Source organism: Gossypium hirsutum, chromosome D05 (assembly GCF_007990345.1).
Source record: "Gossypium hirsutum isolate 1008001.06 chromosome D05, Gossypium_hirsutum_v2.1, whole genome shotgun sequence".
Classification (NCBI taxonomy): Eukaryota; Viridiplantae; Streptophyta; class Magnoliopsida; order Malvales; family Malvaceae; genus Gossypium; species Gossypium hirsutum.
The window spans coordinates 62,310,090-62,335,716 of record NC_053441.1 but is presented as its reverse complement, the minus strand read 5'-3'; the positions used below and the strand labels follow the sequence as shown (position 1 = coordinate 62,335,716).

Sequence of the window (25,627 nt, the reverse complement as noted above, 5' to 3'; positions counted from 1 at the left end):
CTAAATCCTCAATTAAACTGAGCTAACAAATTCGACAATGGTGAAATTCAAGTTTTCAACCCTTACCCGATTCCTCGAACGATTCCAACTATAATTCCGTAAGAGAAGAACCAGGTTCATCGTAATTCACTGCAGTCAAACCCATAAAGTCAAACTAACAAAAAACAAAACTGACTTAAATAAACTTTAACCAAAGCCCTCAATCTAAGAAGAAACTCACCACTTTCCCTTACCTAAACGTAAAAAAGCAATCAGAGATTCGTATTATCGCAATTTTGGAAGGGAGATTTTGACAAAAATAAGGGAAAAGAAAAAAGATTTTTGGTGGGGAAAGAAAAGTATAACGTCAGAAACTAGAAGAGGGAGAAATTTTTGGGAAAATAGAATAAAAGAAAATAGAAAGATTAAGTCAAATCCCACTACATCCACATCCCTTAACCACTCAACTAACTCAGAATCCCACTACCACCAAACCACTATCAACCGCCATCGTCAAAAATTATCACCCACGCTCGCACGTGAATTCAAACACAGGACCTCCAACAAACTAAGTCCTTACCACTCGAACCAGTAGGCTCATTCTAATATGAGTTTACAAACAATATAATATAAGCCCACCCAACAAAGATAATGCTTGGATAAAAAATAACAAAATTTGCCAAAAGGGGAACTTGAACCCAATACCTCATACACACACCTATAACACTCAACCACTGAAGCAGATACATATTTGTGTCAGATTTCACAAAAATAGAAATAAATTATTCAAGGCGTTACAACTTTACTCCCTAAAAGAAATTTCATCCTCAAAATTTACCTAATCCGAATAGATAAAGATACTACTGACTCATCAAGTCCTTAGGTTCCCACATGGCTTCCTCAGTGCCATGATTCTGCCACAGAACCTTTACCAACAGAATGGAATTCCTCCTCATAATACTTAATATCTCGTTCCAAAATTTGAACTGTCTCCTCCTCAAACGTCAAATTCGGTCTAACCTCGATCTCCTTAATAAAGACAATGTGAGATGGATCAGACTGATACTGCCTCAACATTGAGACGTGAAACACATTATGGATACAGTCCAACTCTGGATGTAGCTCTAACTAATAAGCGACCGGTCTCACATGCTTCAGAATCCCATACAACCCAATAAATCTAGGGCTCAACTTACCCTTACGATCGAACCGTAGAACCTTCTTCTATAGAGATGCCTTAAGAAATACAAAGTCACCCACAGAGTACTCAATATCCCTCCTTTTCAGATCCGCATAGGACTTTTGTCTATCAGTAGCCACCTTCAAACGATCCCAAATCAGTCTAACCTTATCTTCAATCTTGGAAACCAACTCAGGACCCAAAATCCATCATTCACCCGACTTAGTCCAACATAGTGTAGTATGACACTTACGACTATATAAAGCCTCGTAAGGTGTCATCTGAATGCTAGACTGGAAACTATTGTTATAGGTGAACTCAGCTAACGATAGAAAATCCTCTAAGTTACCTCAGAAATCAATCACAAAGCTCCGAAGCATATCCTCCAATATCTAAATCACCTTTTCAGACTAACCATCAGTCTGAGAATGGAACGCAGTACTGAAATCCAATTTTGAACCCATAGCTTCATGCAATTTCTTCAAGAACAGAAAAGTGAAGCGAGGATCCCTATCAGATATTATCAAAATTAGAACCCCATGTAGTCTCTCAACCTCAGCATATAAAACTTCGCTAACTTTTGCGAACTTTGTCAATCGATCCACGATAACCCAAACAGAATCCTTCTTATTGGGTGTCAAGGGCAACTTACTAACAAAGTCTATTGTCACTTGCTCCTATTTCCATAATGGAATCTTAACAGGTTGAAGCAAACCCGAAGGCAATTGGTGCTCAACCTTAACTTGCTGGCACATTAAATAATAAGTAACAAAATCTATTACCTCACGTTTCAATCCCGGCCACCAGTACAACTTACGAAGATCCCGATGTATTTTATTATCACCGAGATATATAGCATAATGGCTACTATGCGCTTCCCTCAGAATCGACTGTCTCAAATCAGAATCATTCGGTATACAAACTCGTCCTGGAAAACATAGAACTTTATCTTATTCAGTCCAAAATCAAAAGTACTGCCACTCTCAACCTAACAAAACCGCTCATCCCCTAAATTCTTTTTCTGAATCTTTTCAATCCAAGTCGGCTTAACTTGCAACTCGGCTAACAGACCCCCATCATTGAACAAACTAAGACAAGCGAACATCACTCTTAAACCAGTCATCGCTCTATGACTGAGAGTATCAGCCATCACATTGACCTTATCGGGATGATACTCTATCTTGCAGTCATAATCTTTGAGTAGTTCAATCCATCGACGCTATTTAAGATTCAATTCTTTTTTAGTAAGGAAGTACATGAGACTCTTGTGATCGGTGTAGATAATACATCTCTCACCTTACAAATAGTGCCTCTAGATCTTTAACGTAAATACTACTGTAGCTAACTCGAGATCATGCATCGGATAATTTCTCTTATGTGACTTAAGCTGCCGGGACGCATAAGCCACCACCTTAGACTAACATGTGACGCATCACTATACATTACAAACTCCTTACCAAATTCAAGTTGTATTAGAACAGGAGAGAACAGACTTGAGCTTCTCGAAGCTCGACTATTGTGCATCAGTCCAGATGAAAGGAACATTCTTGCATAGAAGCTTAGTCAAAGGAGCTGCAATTAGTGAGAACCCCTAAACAATCTCCGATAATAACCCACAAGACCCAAAAAAATTGTGGATCTCAGAGACATTCTTAGGCTGTTTTCACTCAAGCATAGCCTCAACCTTTCTAGGATTAACTCAGATACCCTCAGCAGAAATCATGTGCCCTAGAAAAGTTACTTCTCGCAACCAGAACTCACATTAACTCAACTTAGCGTAGAACTATTTCTTTCAGAGTATCTGTAGCATTACTCTAAGATGCTCATCATGCTCATCCTCAGTCTTAGAGTACACCAGAATATCATCGATGAAGACTACGATAAACTAATCCAAATACAATTAAAAACTCGGTTCATCAGATCCATAAATGCAATCGGAGCATTCATCAAACTAAAGGGCATAACTAAGAACTCGTAATGCCCATAATGAGTTCTAAATGTCATCTTATGACTATCAGCTTTCTTAACCCTAAACTAATGATACCCAGAATAGAGATCTATTTTTGAGAATACCACAACCCTACAAAACCAATCAAACAGGTCATCGATCCTTGGAAGTAGGTACTTATTTTTCATAGTCAGTTTATTTAACTGCCGGTAGTCGATGCACATCCTCATGGTACCATCCTTTTTCTTCACAAACAGAACCGGTGACCCATGGAGACACACTAGGATGGATGAAACCACGATCCAGAAGCTCTTGAAGTTGAGCCTTAAGCTTTGTTAGCTCCTTCGGTGCCATACGGTATGGAGCGATAGACATCGGAACTATACCCGGTAGAAGCTCAATGTCGAACTTAACTTCTCGATATAGAGGTAATCCTGGTAATTCCTCAGGAAAAGTATCTAAAAATTCCCTCACTGTTTTAATATCCCCAATAGAAGAGTCCCCAAAAACTGAAACACTGACATAGGCTAAATACGTCTCACACTTTTTTTGAACCAATTTCTCAACCGCTAGAACAGAGATCATATTAGACAGGTAATCTCGACCCTCACTAATTACATCTGCTTCCTTATCATCTTCAATCCTCAGAATGACCCTTTTAGTCATGCAGTCCAAACTAAATCGGTGCTCAACTAACTAATCTATACCCAGAATTAAGTTAAACTCCCCAAACAGTAGCTCTATCAGATTTGCCGAAAACACAACTCCTTATACTTCCAACGAAACATTCTTATAAAGTCTATTTACCCTAACAGACTGTCTCAATAGAGTCAGTACAATAATCTCTCCAGAAGTACACTCAACAAAAATCCCTAAGTTCTCGGAAACAGAACTAGCTACAAAGGACTGTGTAAAACCTATGTCTATCAAAACAATATATGGAGCATCAAAAATTAAAAACGTACCCATGATCATATCAAGGGCATTGTTGTCCTCTTGGCATCGAGCAACATAAACTAGTGCAGGCTGGCTCACCTCAGTCTGATTAGCACTTTTTCCTAGTGCTCTCTGACCTTAGCCCATACCATTACCACTTCTAGCCGGTCTACGGTCCTTAGGTGGCTATTGTACTGCCCTCTGAGGCTAAACAAAGTCCAGTCCTAAAGCTTGCATCTAATTAGCATGATATGGACACTCTTTAATTTGGTGCTCCAAAGACCTACACCGCAGACAAGCCCTTAATCTCCTCCAACACTCACCCGAATGGCGTCTACCACAGTCACCACAAGGCTGAATCTTAGCAGGAACAATTGGACCTCTCACTCTAACAGGCTCATCAGGTCTGGCCCGTTTCTTAGGCTTCTAAACAGAACTAGAGGGCTCTGAATCCCTCTTATTCTTGCCTCTCTCTTGGTCTCTATTCTGGCACTCCACGCGCTTAACCTTCTCAACGATCTTTGCCTTATCTACCAAAATAACAAACTCACACTCTCTCTACAGAGCAATCAGAGCCCTCAAACTGTCCCTCAAATCATCTTCAAAATGAACACATTTCTCACACTCGAATGCTACCATGCCTCGAGCGTAGCGGCTCAATCTTAGAAACTCAACCTCACACTCGATCACAGACTTATCACCTTACGTAAAATTCATGAATTCACGCCTACGAGCGTCCACATAACTCGTACCCCATATATTTTCCCTAAAAAAAGTCTTAAAGTAGTCCCAGTTCAAACAATCTAGTTGAGTACCCTCCTCAACCGACAACTATCACTGATATACCTCATCGCGAAGCAAAAAAATTGCACCCTTCAGTTTCTGCTTAAGAGTGCAGTCAATGTCGTTCATAATCCTCTTGGTAGCCTCCAACCAATACTCAACCACAATAGGGATAAATTTAGTGACGTCCCTAAACAATTTAGCTCTATTGGACCGGAGTCCTTCAATTATCGACCCATGGCTTCCAAATCCAGAATAGGGTCTAGCAACCCTCTTCAACACTCTCAACATGGCTTGCGACAGTGCGTCGTCCCTAGCCGTGTTGCTTTAAGACCTAGCCTCAGTAGCAGGTGAAATCGATGTCTCACTCGTATCCAAATTTGGCATACTGCCTAAAAAGAAAGACTCAGCTCGAGCCCCCTACGGTGCCCACCGCGCCCACGAATACCACAATTGCGAGTTCCACGAGCACTCATCGTATTTTCAGTTTTATCTACATTATAAAATTTTATGCATTAGTTCTAGTGTTTATTAGCAGATATTTTATGCTCAAGTTATCAAAGGTACTTACAGGATCGACGCCGGAGACTCAGTGTACGATATACTTACTCAAATTGATCCAAATTATTTGAAAACTAGTTCTTTTTCAAAGCATAATTTTGGAACCCAAAATTTACAGCTTGAGTTTTGTAACCTGGCTCTGATATCACTAAATGTAACACACCTAACTCAGCTTAGACGTTATGGTTGAATTTATGCATGTTACGAAGAAAGGTTTTAAAATTATATTTCTTAAGCTAAATCGTATCGTTTTATTAGTTTACTAATCAGAGTCTTAATATTAAAAAAATTGGGTTTAAAAATCTAATTTCAAAACATTTTAAGTTATCAAGAATTTTGCAACGAAAGTTTGAAAAACATTGAATTTGAAACCAAGCTCGTGTTTCCAAAAACCATTTATTTACGTAAAGTGTTTTTGTCAACGTTGCGAAAAAAAAAAGCAAAACAAAATCCAAATCCAAAAGTTAAAACCATACAGTCCAGAAAGTCCCAAATATTACAATTCTCAAAGAAATCAGATTTTAAAAAAAAACTGATAACACTAAATAAAAACAATTCTTTGTCGAGAGGTCACCGTTGAGTCTCCATCGCACCTACCCGCTTAAGCCTATGGATTACCTGAACAGAACAGACAAAAACAGATGTGAGTTTTCATAAACTCAATGTGTAACCTAATAGAAATAGTCATGCAACATACATAGAATTTCATATACAGTCAGATATAGATTCAGACCTAAGTACATAACAGATATAGATTCCCGAATAAGATAATTAGAGCAGATATATAGAATCCTACCCCCTCCTCTACACACCATCTCCTTCCATCCTATCACAGCATATGAGGTTAAAAACACCCACCCATCCTTACACACCATATAGCATCGATGTGATACATAACAAATAATATTAAGTTAAGCTGCCAGAATGTAGGTGAAAGGTCGTCGTACAGATCACTTCATTCACATATGCAAATCCCACCCCAAACACAGATACATAATACATAATTAACATGCTTAACATGCTCGTATATAGATAACATATATATTCAAACAGAACAGTCAGACATACATATCAGAGTCCCATTAAGATCAGACTATCAGAATATCAGGTCACATGAATTAGGGTTTGGTTGACCCTTACTGTCCCTACGGTAGGCCCATTGTCGATTGGAACGACCCGTGCGACCCTAGGGAAAATTTTAAAATCATGGGCCCACATACTCGTGTGGCCCACACACCCAATCTAGTTTAGCTCATGTGGCTCACACCGTCACATGGTCATGTCTCGTGCACGACCACACCTATGACATTTACATGACCGTGTCTTGTACATGGCCAATCACACGGTCGAGCACATGCTCGTGTGGCGTCAATAATACCCTTTTTTAGCTTTCATTGAACCTTAATTTTTTGTGTTTAGGATACACACCTGATACGATTTTGATGTGAAAACACTCCCGAGACCACTAGAACCTAAAATTGACATAACAAGCTTTCAAAATCAGTCTAATTCCTCAATTAAATTGATCTAAAGAAATCAACAATAGTGAAATTCAAGTTTTCAAGACTTACCCGATTCCCCGAACAATTTCGACTATAATTCTGTAAGAGAAGAACCACGTTCCTCGCATTGTAGTCAAACCCATAAAATCAAACTAACAAAAAACAAAACTAACTTAAATAAACTTTAACCAAAGCCCTCAATCTAAGAAGAAACTCACCACTTTCCTTTACCTAAACGTACAAAGTAATCAGAGATTCGTATTATCGCAATTTTGGAAGGGAGATTTTGACAAAAATAAGGGAAGAGAAAAAAGATTTTTGGTGGGGAAAGAAAAGTACAACATCAGAAACTAGAAGAGGGAGAAATTTTTGGGAACATAGAATAAATTAAAATAAAAAGATTAAGTCAAATCCCACTACATCCACATCCCTTAACCATCCAACTAATTAAGAACCCCATTACCACCAAACCACTATCAACCGCTGTCGTCAAAAATTATCACCCACGCTCGCGCATTAATTCGAACACAAGACCTCCAACAAATTAACTCCTTACCACTCGAACCAGCAGGCTCATTCTAATATAAGTTTACAAACAAAATAATAATTTCTTTATAATTTCTAGGATTTTTTATATTTTTAAAACTTAGATTATTTTTATAATTATCTTTAATTATTTATATTTTTACCATTGTAATAATTTTAATAATTTTTAATTTTTTTTACTATATTTCAAATTTATATCTGAATGAACCTGGACAAATTTTGTTCAAGTTCAAATTTATCTGGACAACTATTTATTCAGGTTTATTCTGGATGTATTGAGAACTTTAATAATTAAAATTAAAATTAAAATTTTGATAAATTCAAATAATAAAAATTAAAATATTTATTTAATAATTAAATAAACAATAAATAATTTGTAGTTGGTGTTCTAAATTAGAAAGAAGAAGTGAAAGGAAATACATATGCTGTCAAAAGATTACATCAACATTTGTCCACTAGATACACTATTGTGGCCATTAAATGACGTACCATAAAAAATAAAAAGAAAAGAACAAACAACTCAAAAACCGATTTATATATATTATTTAAGGGTTGTATTCTTTTGACTTAAAAGCATAATTGAAGCTAAAACTAAAAATATTGCAATGATTTTATAATGTTATTGATAAATATAATCTTTTTAGGAAATTTTAAATCTCATAAATATAATATATATAACTCTTCAGGATAATTTAATTATCAATTACCGAGAAGTTTTTGCATTTAATAAATTGTTTTCACTAATTTTTCATTCTATTAAAAAATATTGTTATTTAATAGGAGGAGACTTTTTATTCTTTTATACTTATGTTTTTATTTTTTAAAAATAAAATTACAATTTGCAATTATAAATAGTATATCAGACATTCTCTCACATGTATCTGCACGTGGAAACCACAAATTTAAAACATAAATGTATGTCTAAAATAACAGACAATAGATAATGAAACTTATGGTTTGAAACTAATTAATAATAACGCATTAAATATGTACGTTATTAGAATAAGAAAATTAGATTAATTTTTGTATCAAGTTGTTGTCATCAATCTTGAGTCCTTGTTGAGTTAACTTGTGATAGAAATTCATCTATATTATTATTTAAATTCTTGACTAAGTTGGTGTCATGAGTAAACCGGACACCAACTTGGTTAGGAAGTTATGAGAATACCCTTTTGTAATTAAAATAAGTAATGTTATTCGAGGGTAGTTTAGTCTTTTAACTTTAAAAAACATTAAGAATAAGTATATGGTAGGATTCGAACCACATCAATTGCATTAATAAAACTTTTAATTTACCACTCAATTAAAATTTTATTTTAATATTTTTATACACTTTAGTTTTATTATGCACACTCTATTACCTTCATAAGTTGTATATCTATACATACTATTATTTAAACTCCATACTGAGTTGGTGTCACTCTCAATTGGGTCACCAACTTGGTTAAAAAATTACAAGAATGCCCTTCTGTAATTAAAATAAGTAATATTATTTGAGAGTATTTTAGTTTTGTCACATAAAACAAGGAATAAAAATATACATACGGTGAGATTTGAACCTAGGCAAATTTTGCATTAGTAAAACCTTTAATTTACCACCCAACTAAAGCTTTATTTTAATATTTCTTATACATTTTAATTTTCTATTTATTTAGAACACATATGTGTGTTTAAAAGTAACATACAATAAACAATGAAAGGTACGATTTGATCATAATAACTGCAACACCCCAAATTCGGTCTGAAAGTTTAAGCCAAACTTGGACGAGTTACACCAACGCATTGAAAACTGATTTCTTTTTGGGATTTTAATTTTGAAAATCAAAAATTTGTTTTTGTCGATTTATGTGATTTTGTAGTTTCATGTTAGAAATTGACTGATACTACAAAATGACATTATCACGGAAATGTTTTGCCGAACCACGACTTCTTGTAACTTGGGTAGTGGTGATATATTGCTAAGTGTTACTCACTATGTAATGACATAGTTTCCAATGGTGTTGGGAAATCCAATTTTTGGACATCATTTTCATAAATTGAGTCCATAAATAGTAAACAGGGTTTTTGTGGAGTAATTATGTTGATATAGCAAAATTTAGTTAAGGAATTTTGCAGAAAATGTGGTTAGTTAAGGCTTGAAGACTAAATTGTAAAAAAAAATTACTATAGATTTTTAATTAAAAAAAGGCTTGGGGACTTAAATAGAGATTATCCAAAGGATCAAATGGTAAATAAAAAAAATAAAATAGATGATAATGGGATTGGATGGTGGATGCCATTAGATAAGTTAATTAAATATTAGAGTTTAATTAATTAAGACTAAACTAACTAATTATGTTTAATTAGGATTTTTTACAAAAATAATATTAAAAAATAGTTAATTACAAGAATGAGTTTGAGGAAAATTACTTACAAAAATAAGTTGTTTGCTACAGTACAAACTGGTATCTGCAACACCACCAAAAAAATTAGGTCAATCATCATTCAATCATTACATTTTTTAAAAAAAGATTTTTGATTGGTTTCATCACTATATTAAGCCACACCAATTTATATATTTTTTAAAAATACTCAAATTTTCACATATGTAAACGGTGAGAGAAAAAATAAAAAAATTCTGAATGCCACCAATGGCTCAAACGTCACCCTTTCAATTTTTTTTTTAAAAAAACTCTGTCACTTTCTCTTGACATTGCCATTTACTTTCTTTCTTTTTTGACATCATACGGTGCCATTTACGTACATGATGATTTTTTACACTTACTAGTGGGGGATAACGCTCCCTTTCCTGCCTTCAAGGATTTGCTAAGAGTTATTGGTCAAGGGGTTTTTTTTTTAATCAGTTTTTTTTTTTAACTTCAGCTGTTTGTTTTCATGATAGAATTTTTTTAAATTCAAAAGGATACTGTCTGACACATTTACGGTACCTACTTAAAAAATAATGTTTTTCACTTTTTCTTGCATCAAGTATACTTGTGAGAATACAACTATTTTTTTAAAAATATATTGGTGTTGCAGCACCAATAAAAGATTTTTTTTAAAAAAAACATAATGATTGGCTGATGATTGACCGATGATTGACCAAAAGTTAGGTGGTGTTGCCAGTGTGTCAGGCGGCACCAGTTTGTATTGTAACAAATAACTCATTTTCGTAAATAATTTTATCCAACTCAATTCTGTGATTAATTAATTTTTATATTATTTTTATAAAAAACGGTTTAATTACAACTAAACCATACTCTATAAGTGAATTGAAAGTGGAAAAAGATGACAAAGTCATCATCTCCTTCCCCAGAGCTATCGTCCAATTTTAGAAGAGAAAAGAAAGCTTTAAAGCCTAACTTGATTGATACTCAGCCACCTATTTCAAGTAAGTCTCTAGTCATTTTTTCTTTAATTTTTATGGAAATTGAATAATGGGAGCTTGATTTAGCTAACCCATGCATCAATTTCCCTTACTTCAGTTTATTCGATGATGCACTTCGATGCCAGTTTGTAACACTCTCGACCCGGTTTAGGAGTTTCAACTAAGTTGGAGGCGTACATTTGATCACCGAGGTGATCATGTAAAGCCATTCTTTTTGAAGCGTTGATTTATATGGAAAACTCTCTTTTGTTTTTAGGAAGAACATTCATTAATTTAAATTGGTTTTACTTAACAATTCAATTATAATATTATTAATGTGAAGATTTAGGAAAATGAGGTAAATTTTTTAATAAAGGACTTATCAAAAGCTTTTAGTATTTTGTAAAACGATGGAAAACATTTAAAGTAGTGGTTTTCTAAACTGAAAAGCATGCAAATTTCAGAGTATTAACTAAGTGTCATGCTTTAAAATAAATAAGCTAAACAACTTTACCCTAGATATAAAAGCAAGAAATAACTAATAATTACAACCCAAAAATAAAACGATTTGAAGAAAACTTTAATAAAAACTTTATAATAATAATAATAACAAAAAATGAGTTGTTATTTTAAGGTTCCTTCGATGCCATATCGAGTCGTAGTTTCTTATGTTACCTAAGAGGAAAAGAAAGGGGGAATGAGCTTACAACAACTCAATATGAAACTAGCTTATAAATCATTATTTATAATTGCACAAATAGAAAAACATAGAAATAATAGCGAGTTAAGTATAACATTTGGAGTATATAGTAAATCAATGTATATACAGTTTATGTATGATGCAATGCAAATCCAAATTTCCCACCCGTTTATTTTATCTGCCCTCAAGCATTGCTCGCCACACCTAAAACACATATCAAAGACTAGCCATCCCTGATTTCCCGATGAAGATGGTCATTTACATGTCATTTGTGACGATAAATTTTACTACAATAACTTACTATCCTGGTTGTCTGATTTTGATATTTTTTACTACGATAAACTATCATCTCGGTCGACACGGTTTAGGATTAGTTTTCGTTTTGCTAGGGATACTAGTGCCAACATTGGTTTGCAACATGTGGAGAATTTGGTCTAGCTGGCCTTGCATTTGACGCACTGTAGTGTGCAACAAACGTATCCCTTCTTCAAGTTTACTAACCTTAACGGTCATAGGGGGTCATTGTTAAAAGTAGGCTTCCTCTTAAGGTCTTGGGGTTTATAGGCTTGTAGAGGTTGGTAAGGAGGGGTTGGTCTATGGTGGTTGAAGTTTCCCACACCTTGGTTTCCTCCCCACCTAAGGTTGGGATGATCACACCACCTTAGATTATAGGTATTTGACTATGGGTTACCACCCCTAGTTCCCATATAGTTCCTCTCAACCTAACTACCCTCTTAGTGATTTCTCTAAGTAGCTTTTCATTTTTGCCCCCTACATGAGCTCCCATAAGATGGTGTTTGTTAGGATGGAGGCATATTAGAGCTAATTTCGAGGTTATTAAACCTCTAGAGGATTTGTAGAAATTTGTCCTTGCCATTGACTGCATTCACAGTCAGTGATTTAGCTGTACATGTGAATCGCTTAATCGACCACATCTAGGAGTTCATTGCTAAATGTTTAATGGGTTGGCAACCTTTAGCGTAAGTTTTAGACATGAACGGCCCCGCAGATGCTCCTTCTAAGCTTGACCTCAAATTCCTATCCAAACCATTATAGAAAGTTTGTAATTACAACCAATCTTGTAGACCATGGTGATGACACTTATCTAGTGTTACTTTGAAGCACTCACATGCCTCATACAACAATTCTACCTCCAATTTCCAGAAGTTGGTGATATTCATTCGCAACTTCATCTGTTTGCTCAGTGGGAAATATTTGGTAAGGAATTGGTTGGCTAGCTCATCCCACATAGCGATAGAATTTATTAGCTGCGAATCCAACCATATAAAAGCGTCATCACACAAAGAGAAAGGGAATAACCAAAGGCGTATAACGTCATTGGATACCCTGTTATACTTAAAGGTATCACAAATGGTTAGAAAATGTTAAAAGTGTTGTTGGGATCCTCATGCATTGAGCCCCAGAATTAGAGGTTACTTATCCTAGCCGACTTGATCTCAAAATTGTTGGCATTAATGGCAGTTTGGTTGATACTCCTCGCACAACATCCAAGTTTGGCGTGATATAATCTTTCGATGTACGGTTCGCCATTCGTCTCGATCAGATAGGGGTTCGTGTTTCTCTATGTTCAGAGGGCCTAGAGGTGGATATTCAAATAAAAGATTGTCAATCGGTGGATCAACAATCAATGATTCTATCGATAGGTGACCCTCTCTTAAGGGTTGTCCTCATCTTGCGTTGGATATTATCTTTTCCGACTCGAGATCAAATGAGATTAAATCTTTGTTGCTCCAAGTCATACATTGAGAAATGCAACCACAAGAATTAGTCATAAAATTAACTAAACAAATAAAAATAGAAAGACACAAAGAAGTAAAGCGCCGTATTTATAAACCTAGATTTCACCAATTGTCTTCCTAGCAAAACATGAGAAAATCACAACAAATCAACTCATCACACACACATCTCCCATGCAATGATGCCAAAAAATTGATTGCGCCACAGCGTACGAACTCCTAGCAAAGAATTAGCGCAAAATATAAGAAATTAAAAGTGACTTGACTGCAAGTGTGATAGGTCAATTGTAATATTTGTAAGTGTTATAATGGAACACTTTGAGCTTTCCAAGGATCAAACTCAAGAGAGGTCAAAGTTAATTACGCTAAACTACCCTAAGGAGGACTAAATTGAATAACAATAAAAAGTATACAAATATAATTCAATGAGATAAAGTGGTCAGTTGATATCCATATTTCTAATTAATTCTTGGATTAGGGATATAAATTGCTCAAACTCCTAATTAGTCCAATTTTACCTCTCGATTACCATTTTACCTAATTATACGATTTAGTCTGGTTTATCTCCCGACCTCACTAAACTACGTCGGGTCAATCAAATTGGCTCACAATAGGATCTCCTTTCGGTCTCACCTATCCAAATGTTCACGTAGAGGCGTCAATTCTAAGTTTTGAAATCTATTCAATTTAATCCGATTTTTATGATTTACTCTTTGACCTAAAAAATTAACCATGCAATATTTCAATCAACCAACCACCATAAAACTTAGTTACTACTCATCATCACTAAGACAGACCAACCAATTTCAAGCTAAAATGATTGGTCAAATAACCACAAAAAGATAAGTTTTAGAAATGTTTAGTGACTCTTGAAGGATCCTTTGATGAAAATGATGACAACAAGAAAGATGATAAATCTACAACCAAATATGATTTTTTTTTGAAAACTAACAAGAATAAAATCTATTGAATGTTTTAAATAGAAGTTTAAAATGACAAGGTTGAAAATGATAAGGTTGACTATTGTATCTACTTGGAAAAAAAAAAAAACTAAAACTACAGTAAAAGTAATGACAAGGTTGAATATTGTGTCAGAATTTAATGCATGAGTTAAATAATGTTCCTTGATAAAAGAAATCCGTGAAAAAATCAATTGAAAAAAAAGAGTCAAATCGGTTTAACTTTATATGCATAAATTGACTTCATTTGATTTTAAATTTATCTTCACATATATATATAGTTCAATTTTATTAGTCCGTTGTACCCAAGTAAATTCTTTATATATATATAAAAAAAAACTCAATGAGTATTTATAACCTTAGTTAAAGATTTAAGATTTAATATTTTTAACCAGTTGAGTCTTAATTTAATTGATATGGGTATTATTGGCAATGCAGGAGAATGTGAATCCGAGTATGTTAAAACGCATTATTCTTCTATTTATAGATGGAGAGGGACCATAGGTAATTTTAAGTATTATCTTAAAAAATATATATATGATCAAAATTTATAATAAGATTATTCAAAAAAATGAGACTTAAGATCCTTAAAATTCACTACTAATAATTTTGATCTGTTTAGCAAAAAATATTTTGTTTATTAAAATTTTCAAAAATGTTTTTATTATATTTATATATAAGAATATTTGGTACATCACTATGGATGAAACATGCCATTTTTCAATTTTTATTTACCCAAAATTAATATTATTTTTCATAGTTTTTAAATTGATTCCTTAAAGATTTCCTAAAATCCTAAACAGGGCAAAATTCCATTAAAAAAATCCAAAAGAGAGCGGCTCAAATAAGTAACAAAAAGAATTGATTACTGAGTAGGATTAAAAGTAGCATGACAAACATTTTTTTATTAAGTAAAATTTTATATCTAAATAAGTTAGTATTTTTAAATAATATAGAGTCATAGCAGTCTTACTTTACACTGTTATTTCCTAAGAAAATAATTTCGGTGATAAAAAGATTGGTCGTCATAGAGACTGCAGGGGGATTGAGGACTTAAAATTCTGTCAAGAGTATGTCAAAAGCAAAGAAAAGATTTAATATCACTCATGCCCTCAAACATTAGGCATCAATCATTTTCATCCTTACATTTCAATCAATGAAGAATAAACCAGAAGTATAAACTCAATTTTAACCTTTTCTATATACATTACATAAGATAACATTAAATCAAGTACATTTTTTATTAACTACTGTAATTATTTCTTTTTAAACACATTTCATATTAAAGTAATAGTTAAGATTTAATTTATACATTACATAAGATATTATACATTTCTAAACATTTATCAATTAATAATTTACAGACATAACATTTCTTTTAATCTATTTCCAATTCTCATGCAATGGGTCCTACATTCACTTTGTTTTCCATATTTGTTTTCTTGAATTTAAGTTCTTTTTTGACTTCAAATATCACCACTATTTTTCTTACCTATAAATACATGCAACAATTGCACTCTTATCCTCACACAAATTCTGTGCCAAATTTCAAGAGCAAACCACAAAAAGGCTGCAAATTCAGCTTTTCAATATTTGCTTTTGATCAATCGAAATGACTTCACAAGATTCTCAAATGCCTTCTTCATCACCCCTTTCTTCCAATAAGGATGAAATGCGTCCCAAAGCCGATTTTCAGCCTAGCATTTGGGGAGATTTCTTCCTCAATTGTCCCGACAAGGTATACATACATATCACCATATTGATATAATCTTAACATGTTATTTGTTTAATTATTTAGTGATTCAATGTGAAGAAAATTTTCATTATTTTGAGCAGAATATTGATGCTGGAACTGAAAAACGCCACCAACAATTGAAAGAAGAAGTGAGGAAGATGATTGTGGCACCAATGGCTAATTCAACCCAAAAGTTAGCCTTCATTGATTCAGTGCAAAGACTGGGTGTGAGTTACCATTTCACCAAGGAGATCGAAGATGAACTAGAGAATATCTACCATAACAACAATGATGCCGAGAACGACCTCTACACTACATCTCTTCAATTCCGACTACTCCGAGAGCATGGATACAATGTTTCATGCGGTAATTATTGGAACAACAACATAGTGTTTTTAAGTTTCTTGAGAATATAATAGCATGGAATGTTTGATAACGATATTTCATTTTGGGTAATTTCATCTCAGACGTATTCAACAAGTTTAGAGACGAGCAAGGGAATTTCAAGTCATCCGTGACAAGTGATGTTCGAGGATTGTTGGAACTTTACCAAGCTTCCTATTTGAGGGTTCATGGGGAAGATATATTGGATGAAGCAATTTCTTTCACCACCAACCATTTAAGCCTTGCAGTAGCATCTTTGGACCATCCTTTGTCCGAAGAGGTTTCTCATGCTTTGAAACAATCAATTCGAAGAGGTTTGCCAAGGGTTGAGGCAAGGCACTATCTTTCAGTATACCAAGATATTGAGTCCCATAATAAGGCTTTGTTGGAGTTTGCTAAGATCGATTTCAACATGTTACAATTTTTGCATAGGAAAGAACTAAGTGAGATTTGTAGGTATGTTTTGTTAATCTCTTTCACCCATTTTTTTTTCTTTTTCATCTTTTTTTAATTTTTTGGTGGAAGGGGGGCTGAATTTATAGGAGGCATCATTCTCAGTATAGGATACGAGTTGCAAATGCTAATATTTGAATCTTATTAAATAGCACAAGTTAAAAGTGATGGCATGAACCTTAGATTCATCTTTTTCACCATTTTCATTTTAACTTTAGATTCATCTTTTTCACCTATTTCATTTTACTTATATAATTTTTAAAATTTGAGGTTCCCGATTGACTTAAGAGTTTAACAATTTACTCATTGACAACATGAGTGTGGAACTAATTAAAACTTTGTATGGTCATTGCGTTAATGGTGTTTTTTATAATATGATTTTTTAGGTGGTGGAAGGATTTAGACTTTCAAAGAAAGTTGCCATATGCAAGAGATAGAGTGGTTGAAGGTTATTTTTGGATCTCGGGAGTGTACTTTGAGCCCCAATATTCACTTGGTAGAAAGATGTTGACAAAAGTGATAGCAATGACATCTATTGTAGATGATACATATGACTCATATGCAACATATGAAGAGCTCATTCCCTATACAAATGCAATTGAGAGGTTAGATTTCTTTAATTTTGCTGGTAATAGATTAGGTTTTTTTTTGTTCAAGTGAACATTCAAGTATATATTATGAGGAATGATCAAATATAATGTTGAGGTTTGATTCAGGTGGGATATCAAATGCATAGATGAACTTCCTGAATATATGAAACCAAGCTACAAGGCACTATTAGATGTTTATGAAGAAATGATACAATTGGTGGCTGAGAATGGGAGACAATATCGTGTCGAGTATGCGAAGAATGCGGTATGTACATTTGTAAACATTTATTTTATACAAAAGAGATAAGATCTTAGCTAAATTCTAGATTTGAATAAACAACTAACTTGAATAACAATATATAATCATTTAAATATTATTATTGAATTTTAATTGATATTAGTGATAATTGTTGAGACTTTGTTGTCTTAGATGATACGACTTGCTCAATCTTACCTTGTGGAGTTCAAATGGACTCTTCAAAACTACAAACCATCATTCGAGGAGTTTAAGGCTAATGCATTGCCAACTTGTGGTTATGAAATGCTTGCTATTACATCTTTCGTCGGCATGGGAGATATCGTAACACCAGAGACCTTTAAATGGGCAACTAATAACCCTAAGATCATTCAAGCTTCCACAATTATTTGTTGGTTTATGGATGATGTTGCTGAACACAAGGTATAATAATATATTTATATGATCACAAGAAACTGAACTCTTAGCTCAATAATTGAATGTCTTTGTAACAAAATTAAATGATGGTTTTTATCATGATCTGAAACAATTAAAGTTTAATGTTGACATATCAAATGTTTAGTCTTAAATCGAAAAATAAGAAAATAAATCTAGTTTCATTTTAAACAAATATAGTTTAATAATATGAAAGGTTTTAGGGTATATAGTGATAGAATAATTTTGATTTTATTATGGTTGCAGTTCAAGCATAGGAGAGAAGACGATTGCTCAGCAATCGAGTGTTACATGGAAGAATATGGCGTAACAGCAGAAGAGGCATATGATGTATTCAACAAGCATGTTGAGAGTGCGTGGAAGGATGTAAATCAAGAGTTTTTGAAACCAACAGAAATGCCAACAGAAGTTTTGAATCGTAGTCTAAACCTTGCAAGGGTGATGGATGTGCTTTACAGTGAAGGAGATGGCTATACATATGTTGGAAAAGCAGCTAAGGGTGGGATTACTTCATTGCTGATTGAACCAATCGCAGTTTGAAATTATATTAAAATTTCCTCTTCAAGCTTTTTCCTTAAGGAATAAATATTAAATTTTAAGTAATAATGTTTTATAATATTCATACATATCATATAAAGAAAAAGTCCAAATAGATTAGATTTGTACTCACTACCTTATATTAATCCAATGAAGTTTTTTCTACCTTTTTACCATCAAAGTCCTGCTCTTTTTTCAAGAAAAGCTTTCTTCTGTTTCATATTTTCTTTTCTTTTAATTGTTTATTTATTTAATGGCATTCATGAATATATATAGAGTATGAGAATAGGAAGAGTAACAAATATCATAAATGGGATCAAAATAGGAAAAAGAATCCAGTAAAATTACCACTTAAGAGATAGGTTTTCCTTTATTCAAATTTACAATTTACTAATATCAAATATGAAATGCCCACATGAATTAACACTCATCTAATTTGTAGGTAATTGTAAAGAATAAATAGTCTATTTCAATGTAGTAGTTGTTTGAATGATATGATTGGAGAAGAATGTGAAATCAAATACTCAATTGAAAAAATCGTTTCGTTTAATTCCCCACTCATAAATTAATTAACATAATGAAGAAAGTAATAAATTTCTCGTTCAAACATTATATCCCCGACATGAAGTAACCATAAAAAATAAAAAGAAAAAAAAGATAATATTTGTGAAAAATATTAACCCCCAAAAGGAAATAACTATATAGCAATAGAAAATATAATCTACTCTAATTTGTCGCTATAACTTTGGAGTGTGATCTTGTCGTGCTCTTCCTCTTTGTTGGCCTATCTACCACCGTTGTTTCCACTTTCAACGATGTTTTCTTCTTTAACGTAACTTTATCTTTCGAGATTGCATACAATAAAGGTTCACCTTTCAAATAGACTTTCAGGCCTTGCCTCAACGAGCTCACCTAGCCAAGCATACCTTTGTCTATTCAAGCCTTTCCATTACTAGCCCACCCTTTAGAATTGACTCTTAAGCTCACCTTTTTAATCTTGTTAAGATCATGAAAAAGTTACACCAACAAAATACCTACCCGTCCAACATCTCCTTTTTAGGCATGCCAAAGACAACACATCACATCATCATCGAAAGGAGAGCACCTCGCCAAAAAAAGTTCTCGGGAAAAGCCACTTTATAACCTCTTCCTCAACTTTTAAAGGAAAATTATTATACTTAAACACCTCGCTAAGGGCCCGTTCTTTTTCCCGTTTGAAAAGCACTTTTTCACTAAAAAGCACTTTTCTCTTAAAACCAAGAACAACCTCCTTTTCTCTTACAAATTCTCCATCAGAAAAGTGCTTCTCTCTAGATGGAGAAGCTAAAATTTTCTCCTTTTCTTCAGCGTTAACTGCTTTTGGATGATTATTGACCAAATTCTCCCCCAAATGTTTTTTTCCCCTCTGCTGGTTCCCCAAATTTTCTTTCCCCTCTGCTGGTGAAATTGGAGCTTTATACCCTATTTCTTTTCCCCATTTTCGGCTTTCAAAGCTATTTTCTGTTCTTTGTTCCTCTTCCGCTGGTGAGAGTTTCTTTTATAATTCTTCTTCTGTTTAATTAGTTCCTCTTCTGTTTAATATTTTCTTTCGCTGGAATTTGATTGCCATGCTTCATTGTTATAAAATACTCTGTTCTTTTGTGCCGTAACTTTCACAAGGCATACACATGTTTGGCTTTAGGATTTATTTTATCTGTGTTATCATAAGTCTGCAAAATGGTCTGAAGGTTCTGGTGGGTGGGTGAGTCAGATAAGTGGGGGCGGTGCTTTGCTTTGGTTACATATAAAGGCTTACAGTAGCTGGGATCAAAGAGATGCAGCCAAGCACACACTCTATTTATGTTTGGTATTTTGCTCATTGTCTTATTTTGCTCTCCTTCTGTTTGTTGAACTTCCCCAATCAATTCCATTTGTTGCTTCTTCTTTTTTCTTAAGAAATGTGGGGATGTTTGTTGTGTACCCTGATAAGAGAAAAAGCTTGTCTGTTGTTGTTGCTGTTTTGTTGCTTCTTCTTCTTTTTTCTTCTTTTTTCTTTCTTTTTTCTATTTATGTTTGGTATTTCTTTTTTCTTAAGAAATGCGGTTAGCATAAAGGGTCTGTTGCTGTTGCTGTTTTGTTTAATTAATTTCATGTTAGTAACCGAGTAATTAAGTCTATTTATGTTACGATGCTGTAGCTTTCATGAGAATAGTTGTTTTCAGGTAATTAAGTCTCAAATTTAAGTTCAAAACATCTTGAAGTGGTTCAACATTTCAATTCCTGTTTCTTCTTCCTGTTACATTTGTGCAAGGCTTGACTCAACTAGAGCACTTAGACCAGCTATCACGAAGAGTTCCATTTCTTAAAGGAATTTAAAAACAGTGAGTATCATTCCCCAAACTCTATTGCAAAACCAGTATAAGCTTGTTATTTTTTTTTCAATTATGCTGCTTTCATATCACATTGCAGTCATGACTGATGCCTGATGCAACAAACTCTATATAGAAACCTGCATGAAAAGATCCATAATCGTGAACCCTGTTAATACTCCTATATCTGCTATTGCTTGTGGCGCATACTGAGAACAGGTCTAGATTGAAGGCTCTGAAAGACAATCTAGAGTACATAAATAGCCAGATACAACTTATTATAGTGATGTCATTGCTATTTAACTGCATTAAACTCACCCAAGCTCTTGGTGTGTATTAATACATGTAGATAGGACAAATATCATTGTTATTAAGTGGAAACTTGAAGGAATTAAAAGAGAAGGAACCAGGCACTCATTGTGAATCTATCTTGTTTATTCTGCTATGTAGGGAGTTCATACACCGGGTGGTAACAGGTTACTTACCAAGTGTGATTCTAATCTTATTTCTGTATGCTGTTCCACCAACCATGATGTTGTTTTCTACAATGGAGGGGAATATTTCACGTAGTCAGAGGAAACGGGGTGCTTGCATCAAAGTTCTGTACTTCACAATTTGGAATGTTTTCTTTGTTAATGTCCTTTCTGGATCCATCATCAGGCAATTGACTGTTTTCTCAAGTTTTAAAGATGCACCTAAACAACTTGCCAGAGCAGTGCCAACCCACGTAACCTTTCCATGCGTCCTCAATTGTTGGTTTAATAAAACCTCAACACCTCCATTCATGGCAAGTTGTTATATGCATTTAGATTTAGATTTTACCTTGGTCTATTGAGATGCATGAAATACACTATTAAGCGCTCTCTTTTGTAGGCACTCACATAGGACAGATTGCTTTTCTCACTTTTTTATGGCATGTGATTGTGTATCTTCAGGATTACATCTAACTGAAATTGTTCTTGTCTGCAGGCTACCTTCTTCACGACTTACGTATTATCATCAGGCTGGGCTAGCTTGTCCTGTGAAATAATGCAACCTTTCCCGCTTATTTGCAGTTTTGTCAGAAAATTCATACTAAGAACCAAAGTAGAACCATCTAGTTGTGCTCTAACCTTCCCTCACGTTTATTGTTGCAACCGGTAGTCAAACTGTCCGTAGCTCAGTTTGGGTATACCCTACAATCCATCACTTGCTCAGAGGTAAACTAGGAGAAGCTGCCTTGAAAGCCTCGCCTTGACCCTGGATTGTAGCTTTATGTTGTTAAAGATATCAGCAGTTAATAAAGCACCACAGATTACAATATGGGCATTCCATATTTTACCCTCAAATTAGAATCTTAGTATCCATTGCACGCTAAATTGTTCAATTGAAACTATGTTTGCTTTTATAATTCTAAGTATTTTGTTTTATATTCTCAAACATTTAATCTAAAGGGTGATGAAATAGTTAGTTCGATCCATTGTTAATTGAATTATAATTAACTAAACCGTTAGTTGAATTGAGCTTTTTTCTGTTAAAATAATTAACCGAATCGAACCAATTTCAATTAATTTTGTCGGCTTTCTATTGAATTGTTGTTTATATAACTTTTTTTATTCTTTTGGTCCAAAGTTCATACCATTTTGAAACAATTATTGGCAAACATTACACTAAAATGGTAGTGTGCATTAAATCGGAACAAAAATATGATAAACAATGTGCATTGTCATATATTAGAACAAAAACATTATAACATTACATTACAATGACAGTTGGAACGAAATTGATAGGTGTTTAATTAATATATGTTTTAGAGTTAAATTCATACTTAGTTTTAGGCTCTTTTTAAGTGAATTACTAAGTTTAATATTGGGTTTTAGTGATTAGATTTTAGATTTTAGTTAGATAGTATTATGTTTGATTAATTTTAGTGTTAAAGTAGCCCATCAAATATCTAATTACAAATATTTAATTTTTATATTTAAATATTTAAATATAGTTTATATATTCTAATTAAACATTTCTAAATAATTAATATTAATTACTTAGAAATATTTAAAATTGATATTATATATTAAAATATTAACAATAAGTTATAATAAATTATTTTTTTATATTTTTGCTAAAATACCATAATATTAACTAATTTGAACATTATTTAAATACATATTTATTACTTTATAATCTTATGTCTAAAATGGACATTTTATTCTTCAAAAGCACTTTTTGACAGCAATGCCAAACACTCAAATTTTTCAAAAGCACTTCTAAAAAGCACTTCTCAAAAGCACTTCTCAGAAGCACTTCTCAAAAGCAATGAAAATCTGGCCCTAAGTCAACCAATTTTATCTAGAAGGGCTCGCCCATGAAAGGGCTTGCCAAATTCAAGCTTTCAATTATCTCCTTACATGCGCCATTGTCAAATCAAGTCCCAGTGCTGAGTCTCATTAGGGCCTACTCAGAGGTCCTTTCTACCACATCCTAGTAGAACCCTCCATAACTTTAGTACAAACTCCATACACTACCACATGTCATTGCCTAACAGGGCTTTTTTGGCCTTACAACTGAGCCTGAGGTAGACCACCATCACAATAAGATGTACACAAATCTCTATATAAAGTTACCTTTTTCTCTAAGAAGAGGTATATTCATTTTCCATAATAGCCTTGTCTAAGTTCATTCATAACTCTAGATATCTCCAAACCTATTTACTTCCTCTAGTGGTTCTTAGCATGTTGGTGTGAATTACACTCACTGTAAACCCAATCTCCTTTAATGGCTCTCAGTACTTTAGTATTAACATCCCTAGGTACTTCCATTTTTGAGTCATATAAGACATTGTCTTCTTCTTCATTGGAGCTATCGTTATTTCCACCACCTCTTTCATCAAAGATACTTCAGAAGTTTAAATGCAAAAAAAAAAAAAAATCTTTTGTCTAGCTATACTTTTTGTGCCATAGTCCAACTATGGTCTTACACATGCATTGCCATGGCCCTACCATGGTCTTACATTTGTAGTGCCATAACCCATTTATGGTCTTATCATTAGAATGCCATAACCCAGCTATGGTCTTACACATGTATCTATACTGCCATGGTCCAACCATGGTCTTACGTTCAAGGTGCCATAACCCAGTTATGGTCTCATTAGAAAGCTATAGCCCAGCTATGGTCTTACATAAAAACACTGCCATGGTCCAACCATGGTCTTACGTTCATAGTGTCATAACCTAGTTATGGTCTTATCCGTCAATTCATCCTTTGCCACAGAACGATTGTAGTCAATCCCGCATTCAATCCAAACTGAGTATTAAATTCAATTCCAACAATTGAACACACATATATATAATATCCATCACCAAATATCATTCACTTTAATCAAAATTATACAGAATATAGTTCATACGAACTTACCAGCCCAAATTGCATAAATACCAATATACAGAGGCATTTTAGTAATTTTCCATTTCCCTCGATTTTCCACTCAATCTTGATCTAAATTAATATTTCATTCAATTTATTAATTTAAATAATAAAAAAATTTATTTCATACAATTTGGTCATTTTTGACATTTTTACAAAATTACCCTTAAAATTTTACTTTTATTCAATTTAGTCTCTGAACCTAAAACATGCAAATTAGCCATTTTTAATGAAAACTCATGCTAGTTGAATATTCATATATTTTCCTCCTCCTCCTCCTCCTCTCCATTCCACATCCTTAATGTATATATTATGCTTATATGTAATATTATCTATAATTCTACTATTTACTTATTTTCATATCAAAGCTGTCCACTTGAATCACGGTCAATAATTTATTTATATCTCGAGCTACAGAATTCTAAATTAAGATTTGATTGATGTTTTTGAAACTAGACTCAAATATCTTTCCACCATAAAATTTTTAGAATTTACAGTTTAGCCTATAAGTACAGTAAATGCTTCAAATTTATCCCTATTCTGCTGTTTGATAGCTTTGACCTTTTCTTGCTAAAAATTAATTATCTTTTAGTACGGTGTCTGGATGATGTTTCTGTTTGTTTCTCTTGAAAATAGACTCATCAAGAATTTAAAAAAATAAATTTAAACCCCTAATTATTTTTTAAAATTTTTTGATGATTTTCCAAAGTCAGAACAGGGGAACCCGAAATCAATCTGACCCTGTCTCACAAAAATTCATATATCTCTTAATATGAAATTCTTTTGCTTACATCATTTCTTCCATGTAAAACTAGACTTAATAGGATTTATTTTAATACTTTAATTAACCTCTAATTCAATTTCTACGTTTTTTGGTGAATTTTCAAAGTCAGACTACTGGTGCTGTCCAAAACTGTTTTAGTGTAAAATGTTGATAACCAAATTTATAACACCCTTCTTTCCTTTCTCTACAATATTTCCCATCACTTCCTCTTATTTCCCTTCACTAGAATATCAAGAACATAGAATCTTATATAATAAAACTCTACTTTGCCATCAATTTCATACTTTTTCAATAATATCAAACTAAAAAATATATTGAAATTTGAGGTTCTTACCTTGTCCTATTGATTTCAATCTTTAACTTAATTTTCTCTCTCCTCCAGCTTCTATTTCTTGAATCTAACTTGATATTCTAGTTCCCCATTGTCTCCTTATTATTTTTCTCTCTTGGTAGCTATAGAAATTCTTTTGATTTCTAAGTGAAAATGGTGAATTTTTGGTAAAATG

General features: G+C 33.4%; 1 protein-coding gene and 1 non-coding gene across 4 annotated transcripts; both read left to right on the top strand.

Moving 5' to 3' along the window:
* The first annotated feature begins 15,724 nt into the window (after window positions 1-15,724).
* LOC107903503 ((+)-delta-cadinene synthase isozyme XC1) lies at window positions 15,725-18,750 on the top strand. Its single transcript, XM_016829574.2, has 7 exons — window positions 15,725-15,935; window positions 16,034-16,298; window positions 16,400-16,772; window positions 17,156-17,374; window positions 17,486-17,624; window positions 17,790-18,038; window positions 18,297-18,750. Exons 1-7 carry the CDS (start codon window positions 15,810-15,812, stop codon window positions 18,588-18,590), a joined length of 1,665 nt encoding a protein of 554 aa, XP_016685063.2. The 5' UTR covers window positions 15,725-15,809; the 3' UTR covers window positions 18,591-18,750.
* Window positions 18,751-19,653: 903 nt separating this feature from the next.
* LOC107903501 (uncharacterized) lies at window positions 19,654-21,722 on the top strand. Of its 3 annotated transcripts, none has more exons than XR_005913146.1 (3): window positions 19,654-20,111; window positions 20,315-20,947; window positions 21,386-21,722. It is a non-coding gene; the product is annotated as an uncharacterized protein (transcript). The 3 variants fall into 3 exon arrangements; XR_005913144.1 differs by having other exon boundaries at window positions 19,664-20,111; window positions 20,338-20,947; XR_005913145.1 differs by having other exon boundaries at window positions 19,683-20,111; window positions 20,789-20,947.
* Window positions 21,723-25,627: the final 3,905 nt, after the last annotated feature.

Excerpts from the sequence above, each read along its gene's own strand:
- LOC107903503 (XM_016829574.2), top strand. The coding sequence starts at position 15,810 with ATGACTTCACAAGATTCTCAAATGCCTTCTTCATCACCCCTTTCTTCC. Across the intron at positions 16,299-16,399 it reads TGGATACAATGTTTCATGCG|ACGTATTCAACAAGTTTAGA; the intron begins GTAATTATTGGA and ends ATTTCATCTCAG. Across the intron at positions 17,375-17,485 it reads TATACAAATGCAATTGAGAG|GTGGGATATCAAATGCATAG; the intron begins GTTAGATTTCTT and ends GGTTTGATTCAG.